This window comes from Nerophis lumbriciformis, linkage group LG24 (assembly GCF_033978685.3).
Source record: "Nerophis lumbriciformis linkage group LG24, RoL_Nlum_v2.1, whole genome shotgun sequence".
NCBI classification, from domain to species: Eukaryota; Metazoa; Chordata; class Actinopteri; order Syngnathiformes; family Syngnathidae; genus Nerophis; species Nerophis lumbriciformis.
In genome coordinates, this window is record NC_084571.2 from 16,512,501 (window position 1) to 16,533,148 (window position 20,648).

Below are 20,648 nucleotides of genomic sequence, written 5' to 3' on the forward strand. Positions count from 1 at the left end.
ACTGAACCAAGAATGATGATCGAGAATAAACCTAAAACTGAACCAAGAATGATGATCAAGAAAAAAACTAAAATTTAACCAAGAATGATGATCTAGAATAAACCTAAAACTGTACCAAGAATGATGATCTGGAATAAACCTAAAACTGAACCAAGAATAATGATCTAGAATAAACCATTCATTTTCAATGAGGAAAATGCAAAAAAAAAAAAGAAGGAATTATAGGAAATCCGGGATTTTTTTTTAGAATTGGTGAAGTAGAACACAATTTCTGAACAGGTTGAATATTTTGAAGTTGGAACAGTTTGAATCAGATGAAAAATGTGGGACTTGTGGAACTTTAAAAAATGTCCCATTGATTTCAATGGGAATTTCAGAAAAAAATGGTGAATTTCGTGAAAAGCGGGATTTTTTTGAAAATGGTAAAAAACTTGAATGGTCAGAATGAGTTGAAATGGTCGGTGTTGAAATTTTTCAAAGAGATGTGGAGAGATGTTGAAGTAATAATAGTAATAATAATAATAATAATAATAATAATAATAATAAAATAATAATAATAATAAATGGATGCATGTTGGTGTAGAAAAGCATATGTGTGAATGTTTTGGAGCATTCACACAATAATAATAATAATAAAAATAATAATAAATGGATGAATGTTGGTGTAGAAAAGCATTTGTGTGAATGTTTTGGAGCATTCACACAATAATAATAATAATAATAATAATAATAATAATAATAATAACAATAATAATAATAAATGGATGAATGTTGGTGTAGAAAAGCATATGTGTGAATGATTTAGAGCATTCACACAATAATAATAATAATAATAATAATAATAATAATAATAATAATAATAATAATAATAAATGGTTGAATGTTGGTGTAGAAAAGCATATGTGTGAATGTTTTGGAGCATTCACACAATAATAAGAAGAAGAAGAAGAAATGGATGAATGTTGGTGTAGAAAAGCATATGTGTGAATGTTTTGGAGCATTCACACAATAATAATAATAATATTAATAAATGGATGAATGTTAGTGCAGAAAAGCATATGTGTGAATGTTTTGGAGCATTCACACAATAATGATAATAATGATCATAATAATAAAAATAATAATAATAATAATAAATGGACGAATGTTGGTGTAGACAAGCATATGTGTGAATGTTTTGGAGCATTCACACAATAAAAATAATAATAAATGGATGAATGTTGGTGTAGAAAAGCATGTGTGAATGTTTTGGAGCATTCACACAATAATAATAATAATAATAATAAATGGATGAATGCTGGTGTAGAAAAGCATATGTGTGAATGTTTTGGAGCATTCACACAATAATTAATAATAATAATAAATGGATGAATTTTGGTGTAGAAAAGCATATGTGTGAATGATTTGGAGCATTCAGACAATAATAATATTAATAAATGGATGAATGTTGGTGTAGAAAAGCATATGTGTGAATGATTTGGAGCATTCCCAAAATAATAATAATAATAATAATACTAATAATAATAATAATTAGATGTGGATGAATGTTGGTGTAGAAAAGCATATATGTGTGAATGTTTTGGAGCATTCACCCAACGAGAGGCGGACGCGGGTCACTCACCCGGGCGTACTTGGACGAGTAGGGGTCCTCGAAGAGCGCCCACATGTTGGGCTGCCACACCTGCCACCAGGTGGCGCGGCGGCCGTCCTCCTGCACGCACAGCCGCTTCAGGTCTCCGTCGGCGCCGCCGGTGAGTGCCGGGTCCTCGTCGGGCGCGTCGGGCTCGGGGTTCTCGAAGCTGTCCAGGGCCTCCTCGGCGTCGCGGTGCTGGCGGTAGTTCATCCAGCAGCACGCCTCCACGTCCGTCTCGTCGATGCCCCAGAAGGCGAGCTCCTCCTCGAACAGAGGACCGCACACGTCCCCGGGGCAGTGCAGCTTGCCGGTGCGGTAGTAGTTGAGGATGAAGGCGAAGGTGGCGGGGTGGCGGTCGAAGAAGAACTCGTCGCACTTGGGGTCGTAGTCGAAGTTGCTGAAGGCGTCGGGCTCCGTCAGCCACGACAGCCGCGTGCCCGGCAGCGTCTTCAGCGTGCTGCGGTACGTCTGGTGGCGGACTCCGCCGCAGTTGATGACGATCTTCTCGCTATCTGACGCCGAGCAAGTCATGGCGCCGATCGGACATTCTTTGGGACTCGGAAGTGAGGAGACCGCGATGGAGGACGACGACGCTGCTTGTCCGGTACTTCTTCTCCTTCTCCCGAGTCCTGCTTATATATACACGTGTGTGTGTGTGTGTGTGTGTGTGTGTGTGTGTGTGTGTGTGTGTGTGTGTGTGTGTGTGTGTGTGTGTGTGTGTGTGTCCCAGCATGCAAGGTGTCCCCCAGAAGGAGAGAGAGGAGTAGGAGGAGTCTCCATGGCAAATACTGGATCACTCTCACTAAAAGTACTCCTTTCAATTCAAAACATTTTTTTACTACTTTTTACTTAGTAAAATTAAGACTTTTATCATAATACTAGAGGTAGGCATTTTTCAGAGGTCTCAAGAAGGCTTCAAATACAAGAATATGTGTGTGTGTGTGTATGTGTTTGTGTGTTCTTGTATTTCTACCCTTCTTGAGACATCACGAAGGAAAAGTAGCTTCCATATGAGGAGGTGTGCACAAGTGATGGCATAAATCATGGTCCCAATAACATTGCATCTTATAGAGAGCCAAATACTAGTCTGTGAACATTGCTCCAAAGTCAGGATTTTTTTGTCGATTTAACATGCATACAAAAGTAAACATTGACAGGTGCAAAGGCAGTATATATGATAAAACAAGACGGCAGCTAAAGAAGGACTTCCCTATTAATCCCCGAAAAAAAACCACCAGGTGAAGAGCTGACTTTTGTCATAATTTTGCCAAGTAAAATTCCGATTATTATTATAATATTGCCAACATTTTTAAGTTTTCCTATAAAATTGTGACTTTTGTCAAGTAAAATTACGACTCTTTTCATACAATTGCCAACTATTTGAGCACTCCTTTGTCATCGGCTTTAAGCACATTACAAAAAACAAACAAATAGAGATCTCATTTGCACCCCTGATGGTGAAATCTATCAAAATGAGGGTGGTCCCAAAAAGGAGGGATTTTTCAAATTGACTGTGTGTCGCTTTTAAAAGTGCTCCCCCTCTGGCTAACATATGTAATAACAAGTGTGTGTAAGAAATTGAAATGCGCCCCCTTTGGCCAAAATTAATTAAAAATAAATAAATAAATATATATATATATATATTAGAGATGCGCGGATAGGCAATTATTTCATCCGCAACCGCATCAGAAAGTCGTCAACCATCCGCAATCCACCCGATCTAACATTTGATCAGAACCGCATCCGCCCGCACCCGCCCGTTGTTATATATCTAATATAGACGATGCAAGGCATTAGTGAGGTTATAAAGCTTTTGCCTGTTAAAGAAAGGAGACTGATCCAATGCAGCACAGACATTCGCGTGCCACGCTGTCACGACCCAGACGCACACCAGTGCGCAATCATATGGGAGCCGCGCTGAGCGCACCTCCAAGCGCGTCTCGCTGCCGGCGACGGCCGGGTATATGGGCCCGACGCTCCAGCGCCATCCATTTTCAGGGCTAGTTGATTCGGCAGGTGGGTTGTCACACACTCCTTAGCGGGTTCCAACTTCCATGGCCACCGTCCTAGCTGCTGTCTATATCAACCAGGGTGAGCCCCACCCCTTTCGTGAGCGCACTGCGCGCGGAGTGATCCCTGTTACGCGCCCCCGGCAACAAGGGTGGCGGGCAGGTAAGCTGCGCGGGCGGAGCGCGCGGAGTGACCCCTGTTACGAGCCCCCGGCCACGGGGGTGGCGGGCAGGTAAGCTGCTTACCTGCTGTGCGTGACGCCGGCCGCGGCGAAGGCGGACGAGGCGGGGTGTCGGTGCAGTGGGCGCGGTGGTGACCCTGGACGTGCGTCGGGCCCTTCTCGCGGATCGCCTCAGCTACGGCTCCCGGTGAGGCCCTCTCGGGGGAAGGGGCCTCGGTCCCGGACCCCGGCGAGGCGTCCCTTCTCCGCTCCGTAAAAGTGTCCATCTCTTTTTTTTTTTTTCTTCTGTTGTGGCATATGCAGCAGGTGCCTGCTCGTTTTTCGTATGTGGGTAACAACATTTAACTATGTATATATATTTCCGAATTGGTTTAACTGCCACCCGCCTGAATCTGTTTAAAATAAAAAACATTTTTATTTCAACCACCCGACCCGACCCGCGGATAAAATCTAATTTTTTAAAATTTCATCCGCCCGATCCGCGGATAATCCGCGGACTCCGCGGTTGTGCCCGCAAACCGCGCATCTCTAATATATATATATATATATATATATGTATATATATATATATATATATATATATATCTATAGAGAGACATACTGTAATAATTTGAAGTAAAGTGAGTGCCCCGTGGCACTCACCCCCATCATAATGAAGTGCTTGGAGAGGCTGGTAAAGGACTACATTGTCTCCAGACTTCCCCCCACATTTGACCCGTACCAGTTTTCTTATCGCCCTAACCGCTCTACAGAGGACGCCATCTCCTCTGCACTCCACCTGAGCTTAGAACATCTGGAAAGAAAGGACACACACGTGCGGATGTTGTTTCTGGACTTCAGCTCGGCGTTCAACACCATCATCCCGCAGCACTTGGTGAACAAACTGGCCCCCCTTGGATTCAGTACCCCCCTATGCAACTGGCTGCTTGACTTCCTCACAGACAGACCCCAATCTGTGACAGTGGGCAACAACACCTCCAGTGCCATCTCCCTGAGCACCGGCTCCCCCCAGGGCTGCGTCCTGAGTCCGCTGCTGTCTACGTTGATGACCCATGACTGCTGCGCCAGGTCCACTACTAACCACATTGTGAAGTATGCGGACGACAACAGTAGTGGGCCTCATCCATGACAACAACGACATGGACTACAGGGAGGAGGTGAAACATCTGGTTGACTGGTACAGAACCAACAACCTGGTCCTGAACGTCGACAAGACCAAGGAGATCATCGTCGACTTCAGGAGGCACCAGTCCAGCCACGCTCCACTCTACATCAACGGCACAGCAGTGGAGATAGTAAGCAGCACCAAGTTCCCGGGTGCAGATAACTGACAATATGACCTGGTCCCTACACACTTTTAAAAAGAGCTCAGCAGTGCATACACTTTTTGCGTTGGATGAAAAGAGCACAGCTCCCTCCCCCCGTTCTCAGCACATTTTACAGAGGTACTATAGAGAGCAACTGCATCTCTGTCTGAATTGGAGCCTGCAGTGCCACAAACTGGAAGTCTGCAGAGAGTGGTAAAGGCGGTGGAAAGGATCATCAGGACTCCTCTTCCTCCTATCCAGGAGATCGCAAAAAGCCGCTGCCTGACCAGGGCTCAGAAAATCTGCAGAGACTCCTCCCACCCCCACCAAGGACTGTTTTCACTGCTGGACTCTACAAAGAGGTTCCACAGCCTCCGTAGCAGAACCTCCTGGTTGTGTAACAGCTTCTTCCCTCAGGCCATAAGACTATTGAACGCATCATAATAATCCCCTCAATTCCCCCCAAAAATGGATGAAGTGGCTGGAAAATAAAGACAATATAACATACATCCATAAACGTGGATGCATATGCAAAAGTGCAATATATTTATCTGTACAGTAATCTATTTATTTATATCTGCACCTTATTGCTCTTTTATCCTGCACTACCATGAGCTAAAGCAACCTTCTTATCTGTACTGTAAAGTTCACATTTGAATGACAATAAAAAGGAAGTCTAAGTCTAAATAATAAAGATTAAAAAACAATTTAAAAAAAAGAAAATTAACTAAAATCAGTCTTTTTCCTCACAATGTGTCGACTTTTTTCTTATAAAATTGGGAATAATTTCTCATATTTTGTGTTTCTGTTTCTGTAATATTTTCTCATAAAATTTTTACTGTTTCATGTAAAATTATTACTTTTTAATGCAAAATGGTGACATTTGGCACATAAAATTCGGACTTTAGTGACATTTTTGGAGTAAAATTATGACTTTTGTCATAATTTTGCTAAGTAAAATTCAGATTATTATTATAATATTGCCAACATTTTACGGTTTTCTTATAAAATTGTGACTTTTGTTGAGTAAAATTACGACTCTTTTCATAAAATTGACAAAATGTTAAGCTTTTCTTGTAAATTTGCGACTGTTATTGAGTAAAATTCCAACTTTTACCATAGTATTGCATTTTTTTCTTGTAAAATTTTGACTTGCAGTGAGTAAAATTAAATTGAAAAAAAATCTTCTCTCCGAGCTGCCACCTTACCGTGGTAGAGGAGTTTGCGTGTCCCAATGATCCTAGGAGCTATGTTGTCCGGGGGCTTTCATGCCCCCTGGTAGGGCCTCCCAAGACAAACAGGTCCTAGGTGAGGGATCAGACAAAGAGCAGCTCGAAGACATCTATGAGAATGCAACAACAAGGACTCAGTTTTCGCTCGCCCGGACGGGGGTCACCGGGGCCCCCATCTAGAGCCAGGCCCGGAGTTGGGCCACGGTGGCGAGCGCCTGGTGGCTGGGCCTGTCCCCATGGGGCCCGGCCGGGCACAGCACAAAGAGGCAACGTGGGTCACCCGTCCAATGGGCTCACCACTCATGGGAGGGGCCATAGAGGTCGGGTGCATCGTGAGCTGGGCGGAAGCCGAAGGCAGGGCACTTGGCGGTCTGATCCTCGGCTACATGAGCTAGCTCTTGGGACGTGGAACGTCACCTCGCTGGGGGGGAAGGAGCCTGAGCTAGTGGGCGAGGTAGAGAAGTTCCGGCTGGATATAGTCGGTCTCACCTCGACGCACAGCAAGTGCTCTGGAACCAGTTCTCTCGAGAGGGGCTGGACTCTCTTCCACACTGGCGTTGCACGCAGTGAGAAGCGACGAGCTGGGGTAGCAATTCCTGTTGCCCCACGGCTAAAAGCCTGTACGTTGGAGTTCAACCCAGTGGACGAGAGGGTAGCCTGACTGTTGTTTGTGCTTACGCACCAAACAGCAGTTCAGAGTACCCACCCTTTTTGTATACACTCGAGGGAGTACTGGAAAGTGCTACCCCGGGTGATTCCCTTGTCCTCCTGGGGGACTTCAACGCTCATGTTGGCAGCGACAGTGAAACCTGGAGAGGCGTGATTGGGAAGAATGGCCGCCCGGATCTGAACCCGAGTGGTGTTATGTTATTGGACTTTTGTGCTCCTGACAGATTGTCCATAACGAACACCATGTTCAAACATAAGGGTGTCCATATGTGCACTTGGCACAAGGACACCCTAGGCCGCAGTTCCATGATCGACTTTGTAGTTGTGTCATCGGATTTGCGGCCTCATGTTTTGGACACTCGGGTGAAGAGAGGGCCGGAGCTTTCTACCGATCACCACCTGGTGGTGAGTTGGCTGCGATGGTGGAGGAGGATGCCGGACAGACCTGGCAGGCCCAAACGCATTGTGAGGGTCTGCTGGGAACGTCTGGCAGAGTCTCCTGTCAGAGAGAGTTTCAATTCCCCCCTCCGGAAGAGCTTTGAACATGCCACAAGGGAGGTGCTGGACATTGAGTCCGAGTGGACCATGTTCCGCACCTCTATTGTCGAGGCGGCTGATTGGAGCTGTGACCGCAAGATAGTTGGTGCCTGTCGTGGCGGTAATCCTAGAACCCGTTGGTGGACACCGGCGGTGAGGGATGCCGCCAAGCTAAAGAAGGAGTCCTATCGGGTTCTTTTGGCTCATAGGACTCCGGAGGCGGTGGACAGGTACCAACAGGCCAAGCGGTGTGCGGCTTCAGCTCGGACATGGGAGAAGTTCGGGGAAGCCATGGAAAAGGACTTCCGGATGGCTTCGAAGCGATTCTGGACCACCATCCGCCACCTCAGGAAGGGGAAGCAGTGCACTGTCAACACTGTGTATGGTGCGGATGGTGTTCTGCTGACCTGGACTGCGGATGTTGTGGATCGGTGGAGGGAATACTTCGAATACCTCCTCAATCCCACCAACACGTCTTCCTATGAGGAAGCAGTGCCTGGGGAATCCGTGGTGGGCTCTCCTATTTCTGGGGGTTAGGTTGATGAGGTAGTTAAAAAGCTCCTCAGATGAGAACCGCCCAGAGTTCCTTAAGGTTCTGGATGCTGTGGGGCTGTCTTGGTTGACAAGACTCTGCAGCATCGCGTGGACATCGGGGGAAGTACCTCTGGATTGGCAGACCGGGGTGGTGGTTCCTCTCTTTAAGAAGGGGAACCGGAGGGTGTGTTCCAACTATCGTGGGATCACACTCCTCAGCCTTCCCGGTAAGGTTTATTCAGGTGAACTGGAGAGGAGGCTACACCAGATAGTCGAACCTCGGATTCAGGAGGAACAGTGTGGTTTTCGTCTTGGTCGTAGAACTGTGGACCAGCTCTATACTCTCGGCAGGGACCTTGAGGGTGCATGGGAGTTTTCCCAACCAGTCTACATGTGTTTTGTGGACTTGGAGAAGGCATTCGACCGTGTCCCTCGGGAAGTCCTGTGGGGAGTGCTCAGAGAGTATGGGGTATCGGACTGTCTGATTGTGGCGGTCCGCTCCCTGTACGATCAGTGTCAGAGCTTGGTCCGCATTGCCGGCAGTAAGTTGGACACGTTTCCAGTGAGGGTTGGACTCCGCCAAGGCTGCCCTTTGTCACCGATTCTGTTCATAACTTTTATGGACAGAATTTCTAGGCGCAGTCAAGGCGTTGAGGGGATCCGGTTTGGTGGCTGCAGGATTAGGTCTCTGCTTTTTGCAGATGATGTGGTCCTGATGGCTTCATCTGGCCAGGATCTTCAGCTCTCACCGGATCGGTTCGCAGCCGAGTGTGAAGCGACTGGGATGAGAATCAGCACCTCCAAGTCAGAGTCCATGGTTCTCGCCCGGAAAAGGGTGGAGTGCCATATCCGGGTTGGGGAGGAGACCCTGCCCCAAGTGGAGGAGTTCAAGTACCTAAGAGTCTTGTTCATGAGTGAGGGAAGAGTGGATCGTGAGATCGACAGGCGGATCGATGCGGCGTCTTCAGTAATGCGGATGCTGTATCGATCCGTTGTGGTGAAGAAGGAGCTGAGCCGGAAGGCAAAGCTCTCAATTTACCGGTCGATCTACGTTCCCATCCTCACCTATGGTCATGAGCTTTGGGTTATGACCGAAAGGACAAAATCACGGGTACAAGCGGCCGAAATGAGTTTCCTCAGCCGGGTGGCGGGGCTCTCCCTTAGAGATAGGGTGAGAAGCTCTGTCACCGGGGGGGAGCTCAAAATAAAGCCGCTGCTCTTCCACATGGAGAGGAGCCAGATGAGGTGGTTCGGGCATCTGGTCAGGATGCCACCCGAACGCCCCCCTAGGGAGGTGTTTAGGGCACGTCTGACCGGTAGAAGGCCACGGGGAAGACCCAGGACACATTGGGAAGACTGTCTCCCGGCTGGCCTCGGAACGCCTCGGGATCCCCCGGGAAGAGCTGGACGAAGTGGCTGGGTAGAGGAAAGTCTGGGCTTCCCTGCTTAGGCTGCTGCCCCCGCGACCCCACCTCGGATAAGCGAAAGAAGACGGATGGATTGATGGATGGTGAGTAAAATTACGACTTTTATTATAATACTAGAGGGAGGCATTTTTCGGAGGTCTCAGGAAGGTAACAAATACAAGAGTGTGTGTGTGTGTGTGTGTGTGTGTGTGTGTGTGTGTGTGTGTGTGTGTCAGCATGCAAGGTGTCCCCCAGAAGGAGAGAGAGGAGTAGGAGGAGTCTCCATGGCAAATACTGGATCACTCTCACTAAAAGTACTCCTTTGATGTAAAGAAGGTGTGTCCAAAGTGCGGCCCCGCAGCTTGTTTTTTCGTTTTTTATCGAACTTTCTAAAGACAAAATCAAATACATTGAACATCCATCCATTTTCTACCGCTTATTCCCTTTGGGGTCGCGGGGGGCGCTGGAGCCTATCTCAGCTACAATCGGGCGGAAGGCGGTGTACACCCTGGACAAGTCGCCACCTCATCGCAGGGCCAACACAGATAGACAGACAACATTCACACTCACATCCACACACTAGGGCCAATTTAGTGTTGCCAATCAACTTATCCCCAGGTGCATGTCTTTGGAAGTGGAAGGAAGCCGGAGTACCCGGAGGGAACCCACGCAGTCACGGGGAGGACATGCAAACTCCACACAGAAAGATCCCGAGCCCGGGATTGAACCCAAGACTACTCAGGACCTTCGTATTGTGAGGCAGATGCACTAACCCCTCTGCCACCGTGAAGCAGAGGGGTTAGAAGTTTTGTGTATTGAACAATACACAAAAAAAATAGAATGTCCAGTTTTGGGAGAACTTGCATGTGAATGCTGAAATGGGCTAATCAAGCTGAAATGCTAACGTTAGCATGCTAACAGTTAGTATACGTCAAGTACCAAGTCATATGACTACAAAGCGTACGCATGGAAAATTTGCTAAAAAGAATTGAAATAAAAGTTAACATGTATCAAGTACCAAGTCAAATAACTGAGGTGTTCGGCTGCAAAATTGGCTAAAGAAGTTGCCATGCTAATGTAAGTATGCTAATGTTAACATGCTAACAGTTAGCGTGTGTCAAGTACCAAGTCAGATGACTAGAAAGCGTACGCATGTGAAATTAGCTTTAAAAACAAACAAACAAGTTAGCATGTATCAAGTACTAAGTCATATGACTGAGGTGTTCAACTGCAAAATTGGCTAAAGAAGTTGCCACGCTAATGTTAGTATGCTAAAATGCTAACATTGACATGCTAACCGTTAGCGTGTGCCAAGTACCAAGTCATAGGTTTCTGAGGTGTTTGGCTGTAAAATTGCCTAAAAAGTTTCCATGCTAATGTTAATGTGCTAAAATACTAACATGAGCATGCTAACAGTTAGTATACATCAAGTACCAAGTCATATGACTAGAAAGCGTGACTGAGGTGTTCGGCTGCAAAATTCACTAAAGAAGTTGCCATGCTAATGTTAGCATGTTAAAATGCTAACATTGACATGTTAACTGTTAGCGGGTGTCAAGTACCAAGTCATATGACTAGAAATTATACGCATGTAAAATTAGCTAAAAAAAAAAAGTTTGCATGGATCAAGTACCAAGTCATAATACTGAGGTGTTTGGCTGCAAAATTGGCTAAAGAAGTTGCCACGCTAATGTCAGTATGCTGAAATGCTAACGTTAACATGCTAATAGTTAGTATAGGTCAAGTACCAAGTCATATGATTAGAAAGCGTACGCATGTAAAATTAGCTAAAAAAAAAGTTAACATTTAACAAGTACCAAGTCATATGATTAGAAAGCGTGACTGCAAAATTGGCTATAAAGAAGTTGCCACGCTAATGTTAGTATGCTAAAATGCTAACATTAACATGCTAACAGTTAGTATACGTTAAGTACCAAGATGACTAGAAAGCAAATGCATGTAAAATTAGCGGGGAAAAAAAGAAAAAAAAAAAAAAGTTAACATGTATCACGTACCAAGTCATATGACTAGAAAGCGTGACTGAGGTGTTTGGCTGCAAAATTGGCTAAAGAAGTTGCCATGCTAATGTTAGCATGTTAAAATGCTAACGTTAACATGCTAACAGTTAGCGTGTGTCAAGTACCAAGTCATATGACTAGAAAGCGTATGCATGTAAAATTAGCTAAAAAAAAAGTTTGCATGGATCAAGTACCAAGTCATAATACTAAGGTGTTTGGCTGCAAAATTGGCTAAAGTAGTTGCCACGCTAATGTTAGTATGCTGAAATGCTAACGTTAACATGCTAATAGTTAGTATAGGTCAAGTACCAAGTCATTTGATTAGAAAGCGTACGCATGTAAAATTAGCTAAAAAATAGCTAGCATTGATCAAGTAGCAAGTCATATGACTGAGGTGTTTGGCTGCAAAATTGGCAAAAGAAGTTGCCACGCTAATGTCAGTATGCTGAAATGCTAACGTTAACATGCTAACAGTTGGCGTGTGTCAGGTACCAAGTCATATGACTCTGAGGTGTTTGGCTGTAAAATTGCCTAGAAAGTTACCATGCTAATGTCAATATGCTACAATACTAACGTTAGCATGCTAACAGTTAGTGTGTGTAGTACTGTCATGACTTGGACTGTGGAGTTTTTGTTTTCCCAAGATGCAAAAGGATTTGGATCGGACATGGCTTGAAGGTAAATACATTTTTAATAATAACACTCAAAAGAACAAAAGGCGCGCTCAAGGCGGATGTACAAACTTGACTAATGAAAACAAAAGACTTGCACGGGGGCAAAAAACTATGAACAATAAAAAACACTAACTGTGGCAATAATAAACAAACTTACTTGGCATGGACATGAAGTGCGCAGACGTGGACAGAGTGTGACAGGGGGCATAAATGCGAGGATAGCAGGGTGAGAAAGGCTATGACTCCAGGACGAACAACAGAAAATGAAAAGCTTAAATAACACAGACATGATTAACAACAGGTGCGTGACTCAAAACAGGTGCGTGACATGACAGGTGAAACTAATGGGTAACTATGGTGACAAGACAAGGGAGTGAAAAAGCCAGAAACTAAACAAAACATGACTAAGACAAAACATGATTACACAGACATGACAAGTACTAAGTCGTATGACGGAGGAGTTTGGCTGTATAATTGTCTAAAAAAGTTAGCATGCTAATGTCAGTATGCTAACAGTTAACGTGTGTCAAGTACCAAGTCCTATGACTGAGGTGTTAAAAAGTTAGCATGCTAATGTTAGTCATGCCGTCTGAGGCTGAGCCAACCAGTGGCCACGATACTGAACAGTGTGTTCTAACTGGTGTAGTGACCAAATACTACCGCAGTATTGATATTTGTACTTCATTTAACCATGTTTACACTTGAACATGCTTAGTTGTGGCAACATGATGTCGAGTATGATTTGTTCTTGTAACAATGTTAAGACGTTAAAGTGAACATGCTTAGTTGGGTCAACATGATGTAGAGTATGATTTGTTGTTGTAACAAAGTTAAGATGTTAAATTTAACATGCTTAGTTGGGTCAACATGATGTAGAGTATGATTTGTAACAAAGTTAAGATGTTAAAGTGAACATGCTTAGTTGGGTCAACATGATGTAGAGTATGATTTGTAACAAAGTTAATATGTTAACGTTAACATGCTTAGTTGGGTCAACATGATGTAGAGTATGATTTGTTCTGGTAATTAAGTTAAGATGTTAAAGTGAACATGCTTAGTTGGGTCAATATGATGTAGAGTATGATTTGTTGTTGTAACAAAGTTAAGATGTTAAATTTAACATGCTTAGTTGGGTCAACATGATGTAGAGTATGATTTGTAACAAAGTTAAGATGTTAAAGTGAACATGCTTAGTTGGGTCAACATGATGTAGAGTATGATTTGTAACAAAGTTAAGATGTTAACGTTAACATGCTTAGTTGGGTCAACATGATGTAGAGTATGATTTGTTCTTGTAACAAAGTTAAGACGTTAAAGTGAACATGCTTAGTTGGGTCAACATGATGTAGAGTATGATTTGTTGTTGTAACAAAGTTAAGATGTTAAATTTAACATGCTTAGTTGGGTCAACATGATGTAAAGTATGATTTGTAACAAAGTTAAGATGTTAAAGTGAACATGCTCAGTTGGGTCAACATGATGTAGAGTATGATTTGTAACAAAGTTAAGATGTTAACGTTAACATGCTTAGTTGGGTCAACATGATGTAGAGTATGATTTGTTCTTGTAACAAAGTTAAGATGTTAAATTTAACATGCTTCGTTGGGTCAACATGATGTAGAGTATGATTTGTAACAAAGTTAAGATGTTAAAGTGAACATGCTTAGTTGGGTCAACATGATGTAGAGTATGATTTGTAACAAAGTTAAGATGTTAAAGTGAACATGCTTGGTTGGGTCAACATGATGTAGAGTATGATTTGTTGTTGTAACAAAGTTATGTTAAATGTAACATGCTTAGTTGGGTCAACATGATGTAGAGTATGATTTTTAACATAGTGAAGATGTGTGCTGTCAGATATTGATTATCTATTTTGTATTGATTTTAGGCTCTTTCATGTATGTACACATTGTATCCTTCCACTTCTGATGTACTGTATGTACAGTATGTCTAGAGTGTACAGTGTATACTGAGTGTACAGTGTATATTGTGTGTACAGTATGTCTAGTTTGTACAGTATGTACAGTGTATAATGTGTGTACTGTGTGTACAGTATGTCTAGTGTGTACAGTATGTCTAGTGTGTACAGTATGTACAGCTTGTTTATTGTGTACTGTGTGTACAGTGTATACAGTATGTCTAGTGTGTACAGTATGTTAGTAGGGTAATGGTTCGTTTCTATTGGCCAGGCATCCGAGCAGACGTACGCCGCTGGTGTGCGGCCTGTCCGGACTACCAGCTGGTCAATCAATCAGTGGTAATGGGCGCCTTTGCGACGATTTGGTAGAGCGGCTGAATAGGACGTTGAAATCCATAATCCGTAAGCTCGTGCACGAGGACAAACCAAATTGGCATAAATGATTGGATCCCCTACTGTTTGCAATGCGGAGGTTCCCCAGGCCTCCACAGGGTTTTCCCCCTTTGAATTATTATACGGCAGGAAGCCGCGCGAGGTTTTGGACCTCATTAAGGAAAGCTGTAAGGAAGGTCCAAGCCCCAGCAAAAATGAAGTTCAATACGTTATGGACCTGGGAGCAAAACTCCACACGGTGGGGCACTTGTCACGCGAGAATTTGCTCAGGGCCCAGGAACGTCAGCAGCGCTTGTATAACAGGGGGACGCAGCTAAGGAAATTTTCACCGGTAGAAAAAGTGCTTGTATTACTCCCGACGTCCAGCTCGAAATTACTCGCCAAGTGGCAAGGACCCTTTGTGGTCACACGGCGAGTGAGCGATGTGGATTATGAGGTCCGGCGCTTGGACCGGGCGGAGACACCCAAATTTACCATCTCAACCTCCTGAAAGTATGGAAAGAGGCGGAGCCTGTCGAGGAGGAGGAGGAGTTCGGGCCGGAGATTCCGCGCTCCGCCCCGCCCTCCCTTCTCCTCTGTGATAATCAGCTCACGTTAGCGCAGAAAGCAGATGTTGCCAAACTGCAGCAGCGCTTTTCTGATGTGTTCTCCCCTCGGCCCGGCCACACGAACCTCATCCAACATCACATTGAGACCAGCCCGGGTGTTACGGTACGGTCTCGGTCCTATCCGGGTCCCCGAACACAAGCGCAAAGTGGTTCGGGAAGAATTAAAGTCTATGCTGGAGTTAGAGGTAATAGAAGAGTCACACAGTGCGTGGTGCAGCCCCTTTCTTCTGGCAGGGAAGAAGGATGAGTCTGTGTGGTTCTGTGTGGATTACCGCAAGGTAAATGAGGTGTCACGTTTTGACGCCTACCCAATGTCCCGGGTCGACGAGCTCCTGGATCGGCTGGGCACTGCTCGTTTTTTCATGACACTGGATTTGACCAAGGGCTACTGGCAAATTCCCTTGTCGCCAGAGTCCAAGGAAAAAACGGAATGTTCCACTCCGGAAGGTTTATACCAATTTGTGACACTTCCTTTCGGCTTGTTCAGTGCGCCCTCCATGTTCCAGCGCCTCATGGATCGGGTGCTGCGCCCTCACGCTGCATACGCGGCCGCCTATCTGGATGACGTCATCAACCAGAGTAGCGGCTGGGAAGAACACATGCAGCGGGTAGGGGCGGTGCTCGAGTCCCTAAAGCAGGGCCAACCCAGCGAAGTGTGCGGTTTGCCGGAGGGAAGTACAGTATTTGGGGTACCACTTGGGAGGAGGGCAGGTGCGCTCGCAAGTAGATAAAACAGCGGCAATTGCGGCCTGCCTAACCCCCATGACGAAAAAAGAGGTGAGGCAGTTTTTGAGACTGGCAGGTTACTACCGGAGGTTTTCCACCAGTTCGCAGACCTGACCAGCCCACTAACTGACCTCACCCGAAAGGGTGCTCCAGATCTGGTCCAGTGGACGGAGCAGTGCCAGCAGGCGTTTGAGAGGGTGAAGAAGGCCCTCTGCGAGGAGCCGGTCCTGCACATGCCTGATTTTTCTCTCCCGTTTTGTCTGCAGGCTGACGCGTCGGGCAGAGGGCTGCGAGCTGTTTTGTCCCAGCAGGTGGGGGGCGTCGACCGCCCCATCCTGTACATCAGCCGGAAGCTCTCTGAGCGGGAGGCGAGGTACAGCACCGTGGAGAGGGAGTGCCTCGCCATCCGGTGGGCAGTCGGGGCCCTCCGGTACTACCTCCTGGGGCGCTCATTCAGCCTCTGCTCTGACCACAAACACCTCTAGTGGCTCCACCGCATGAAGGATGCCAACGCGCGGATCACCCGTTGGTATCTAGCTTTACAACCCTACAATTTCAGAGTAATCCACAGACCGGGGGCGCAGATGGCTGTGGCTGACTTCCTCTCCCGCTCCCTCACGTGGGGGGGACTAGGAGCGGCCGTAAGGCTTCCCGGCCTGAGTCTGGCGGTGGAGGTATGTGGAGGGGGCGTGGCCTGTCGGAAGACAGCGACAGGTGAGTGGATGGCCCAGTTGGGCCTTGTTATCTAATCACCTCACCGCCTTTATTAGCAGCAGCCGGAATGAGACACGTTGTTGGAGCTGGAGAGAGAGCGAGAGAGACACGAGACGCAGACAAACATTTGCTGGAAAGCAAAACACCTGCACTATTGTTATGGAAATAAAACAGTGTTGTAACCCAGATACGGGCTCTCGTGACAGTGTTTGGTGGTCCGAGGAACCCACTGGAGGGCAACCTCCACACACACATAATACTAATACACACTGATACTAAAACACACATAACACTAATACACACATGATACTAATACACACATAATACTAATACACACAACACTAATACACACATAAAACTAATACACACATAATACTAATACACACAACACTAATACACACATAGTACTAATACACTCATAATACTAATACACACATAATACTAACACACACAACACTAATACACACATGGTACTAATACACACATAAAACTAATACTCACATAATACTAATACACACATAATACTAATACACACAACACTAATACACACAACACTAATACACACATAGTACTAATACACACATAATACTAATACTCACATAATACTAATACACACAAAATACTAATACACACAACACTAATACACACAACACTAATACACATAATACTAATACACACATAATACTAATACACACAACACTAATACACACAGTACTATTACACACATAATACTAATACACACATAATACTAATACACACAACACTAATACACACATAGTACTAATACACACGTAATACTAATACTCACATAATACTAATACACACAACACTAATACACACATAGTACTAATACACACATAATGCTAATACTCACAATACTAATACACACAACACTAATACACACAACACTAATACACACATAATACTAATACACACAACACTTATACACACATAATACTAATACACACAACACTAATACACACATAATACTAATACACACAACACTAATACACACATAATACTAATACACACAACACTAATACACACAGTACTAATACACACATAATACTAATACACACAACACTAATACACACATAGTACTAATACACACATAATGCTAATACTCACATAATACTAATACACACAACACTAATACACACAACACTAATACACACATAATACTAATACACACAACACTTATACACACATAATACTAATACACACAACACTAATACACACATAATACTAATACACACAACACTAATACACACGTAATACTAATACACACAACACTAATACACACAACACTAATACTCACATAATATTAATACTCACATAATACTAATACACACATAATACTAATACACACAACACTAATACTCACAAAATACTAATACACACATAATACTAATACACACAACACTAATACACACATAGTACTAATACACACACAATACTAATACACACAACGCTAATACACACATAATACTAATACACACAACACTAATACACACAGTACTAATACACACATAATACTAATACTCACATAATACTAATACACACATAATACTAACACACACAACACTAATACTCATATAATACTAATACTCACATAATACAAATACACACAACACTAATACTCACAAAATACTAATACACACATAATACTAATACAAACAACACTAATACACACATAGTACTAATACACACATTGTACTAATACACACATAATACTAATACTCACATAATACTAATACACACATAATACTAATACACACAACACTAATACACACAACACTAATACACACATAAAACTAATACACACATAATACTAATACACACATCACTAATACACACAACACTAATACTCACATAATACTAATACACACTTAATACTAATACACACAACACTAATACACACTACTAATACACACATTATACTAATACTCACATAATACTAATACACACATAATACTAATACACACAACACTAATACACACAACACTAATACTCACATAATATTAATACTCACATAATACTAATACACACATAATACTAATACACACAACACTAATACTCACAAAATACTAATACACACATAATACTAATACACACAACACTAATACACACATAGTACTAATACACACATAATACTAATACACACAACGCTAATACACACATAATACTAATACACACAACACTAATACACACAGTACTAATACACACATAATACTAATACTCACATAATACTAATACACACATAATACTAATACACACAACACTAATACTCACATAATACTAATACTCACATAATACTAATACACACAACACTAATACTCACAAAATACTAATACACACATAATACTAATACACATAACACTAATACACACATAGTACTAATACACACATTGTACTAATACACACATAATACTAATACTCACATAATACTAATACACACATAATACTAATACACACAACACTAATACACACAACACTAATACACTCATAAAACTAATACACACATAATACTAATACACACAACACTAATACACACAACACTAATACTCACATAATACTAATACACACTTAATACTAATACACACAACACTAATACACACATAGTACGAATGCACACATAATACTAATTCTCACATAATACCAATACACACATAATACTAATACACACAACACTAATACACACATTATACTAATACACACATAATACTAATACACACATAATACTAATACCTACAACACTAATACACACATAATACTAATACACACAACACTAATACACACAGTACTAATGCACACATAATACTAATTCTCACATAATACTAATACACACATAATACTAATACACACAACACTAATACACACATAATACTAATACACACATAATACTAATACACACAACACTAATACACACATAATACTAATACACACATAATACTAATACACACAACACTAATACACACATAATACTAATACACACAACACTAATACACACATAAAACTAATACACACATAATACTAATACACACATCACTAATACACACAACACTAATACTCACATAATACTAATACACACTTAATACTAATACACACAACACTAATACACACAGTACTAATACACACATAATACTAATACTCACATAATACTAATACACACATAATACTAATACACACAACACTAATACACACAACACTAATACTCACATAATATTAATACTCACATAATACTAATACACACATAATACTAATACACACAACACTAATACTCACAAAATACTAATACACACATAATACTAATACACACAACACTAATACACACATAGTACTAATACACACATAATACTAATACACACAACGCTAATACACACATAATACTAATACACACAACACTAATACACACAGTACTAATACACACATAATACTAATACTCACATAATACTAATACACACATAATACTAATACTCACAACACTAATACTCACATAATACTAATACTCACATAATACTAATACACACAACACTAATACTCACAAAATACTAATACACACATAATACTAATACACACAACACTAATACACACATAGTACTAATACACACATTGTACTAATACACACATAATACTAATACTCACATAATACTAATACACACATAATACTAATACACACAACACTAATACACTCAACACTAATACACACATAAAACTAATACACACATAATACTAATACACACAACACTAATACACACAACACTAATACTCACATAATACTAATACACACTTAATACTATTACACACAACACTAATACACACATAGTACGAATGCACACATAATACTAATTCTCACATAATACCAATACACACATAATACTAATACACACAACACTAATACACACATTATACTAATACACACATAATACTAATACACACATAATACTAATACATACAACACTAATACACACATAATACTAATACACACAACACTAATACACACAGTACTAATGCACACATAATACTAATTCTCACATAATACTAATACACACATAATACTAATACACACAACACTAATACACACATAA

General features: G+C 42.4%; 1 protein-coding gene across 2 annotated transcripts in view; it reads right to left on the minus strand.

The window, feature by feature from the left end:
• The window catches only part of LOC133620301 (voltage-gated potassium channel KCNC1-like), a 105,805-nt gene extending 103,504 nt beyond the window's left edge, over positions 1-2,301 (minus strand). For both annotated transcript variants that reach the window (XM_061981676.2, XM_061981675.2), the window contains exon 1: positions 1,622-2,301. In XM_061981676.2, the coding sequence (XP_061837660.1) occupies positions 1,622-2,164 (543 nt within the window). In that variant the 5' untranslated portion in view covers positions 2,165-2,301. The remainder of the gene's footprint in view (positions 1-1,621) is intronic.
• Between the last annotated feature and the right edge of the window lie 18,347 nt (positions 2,302-20,648).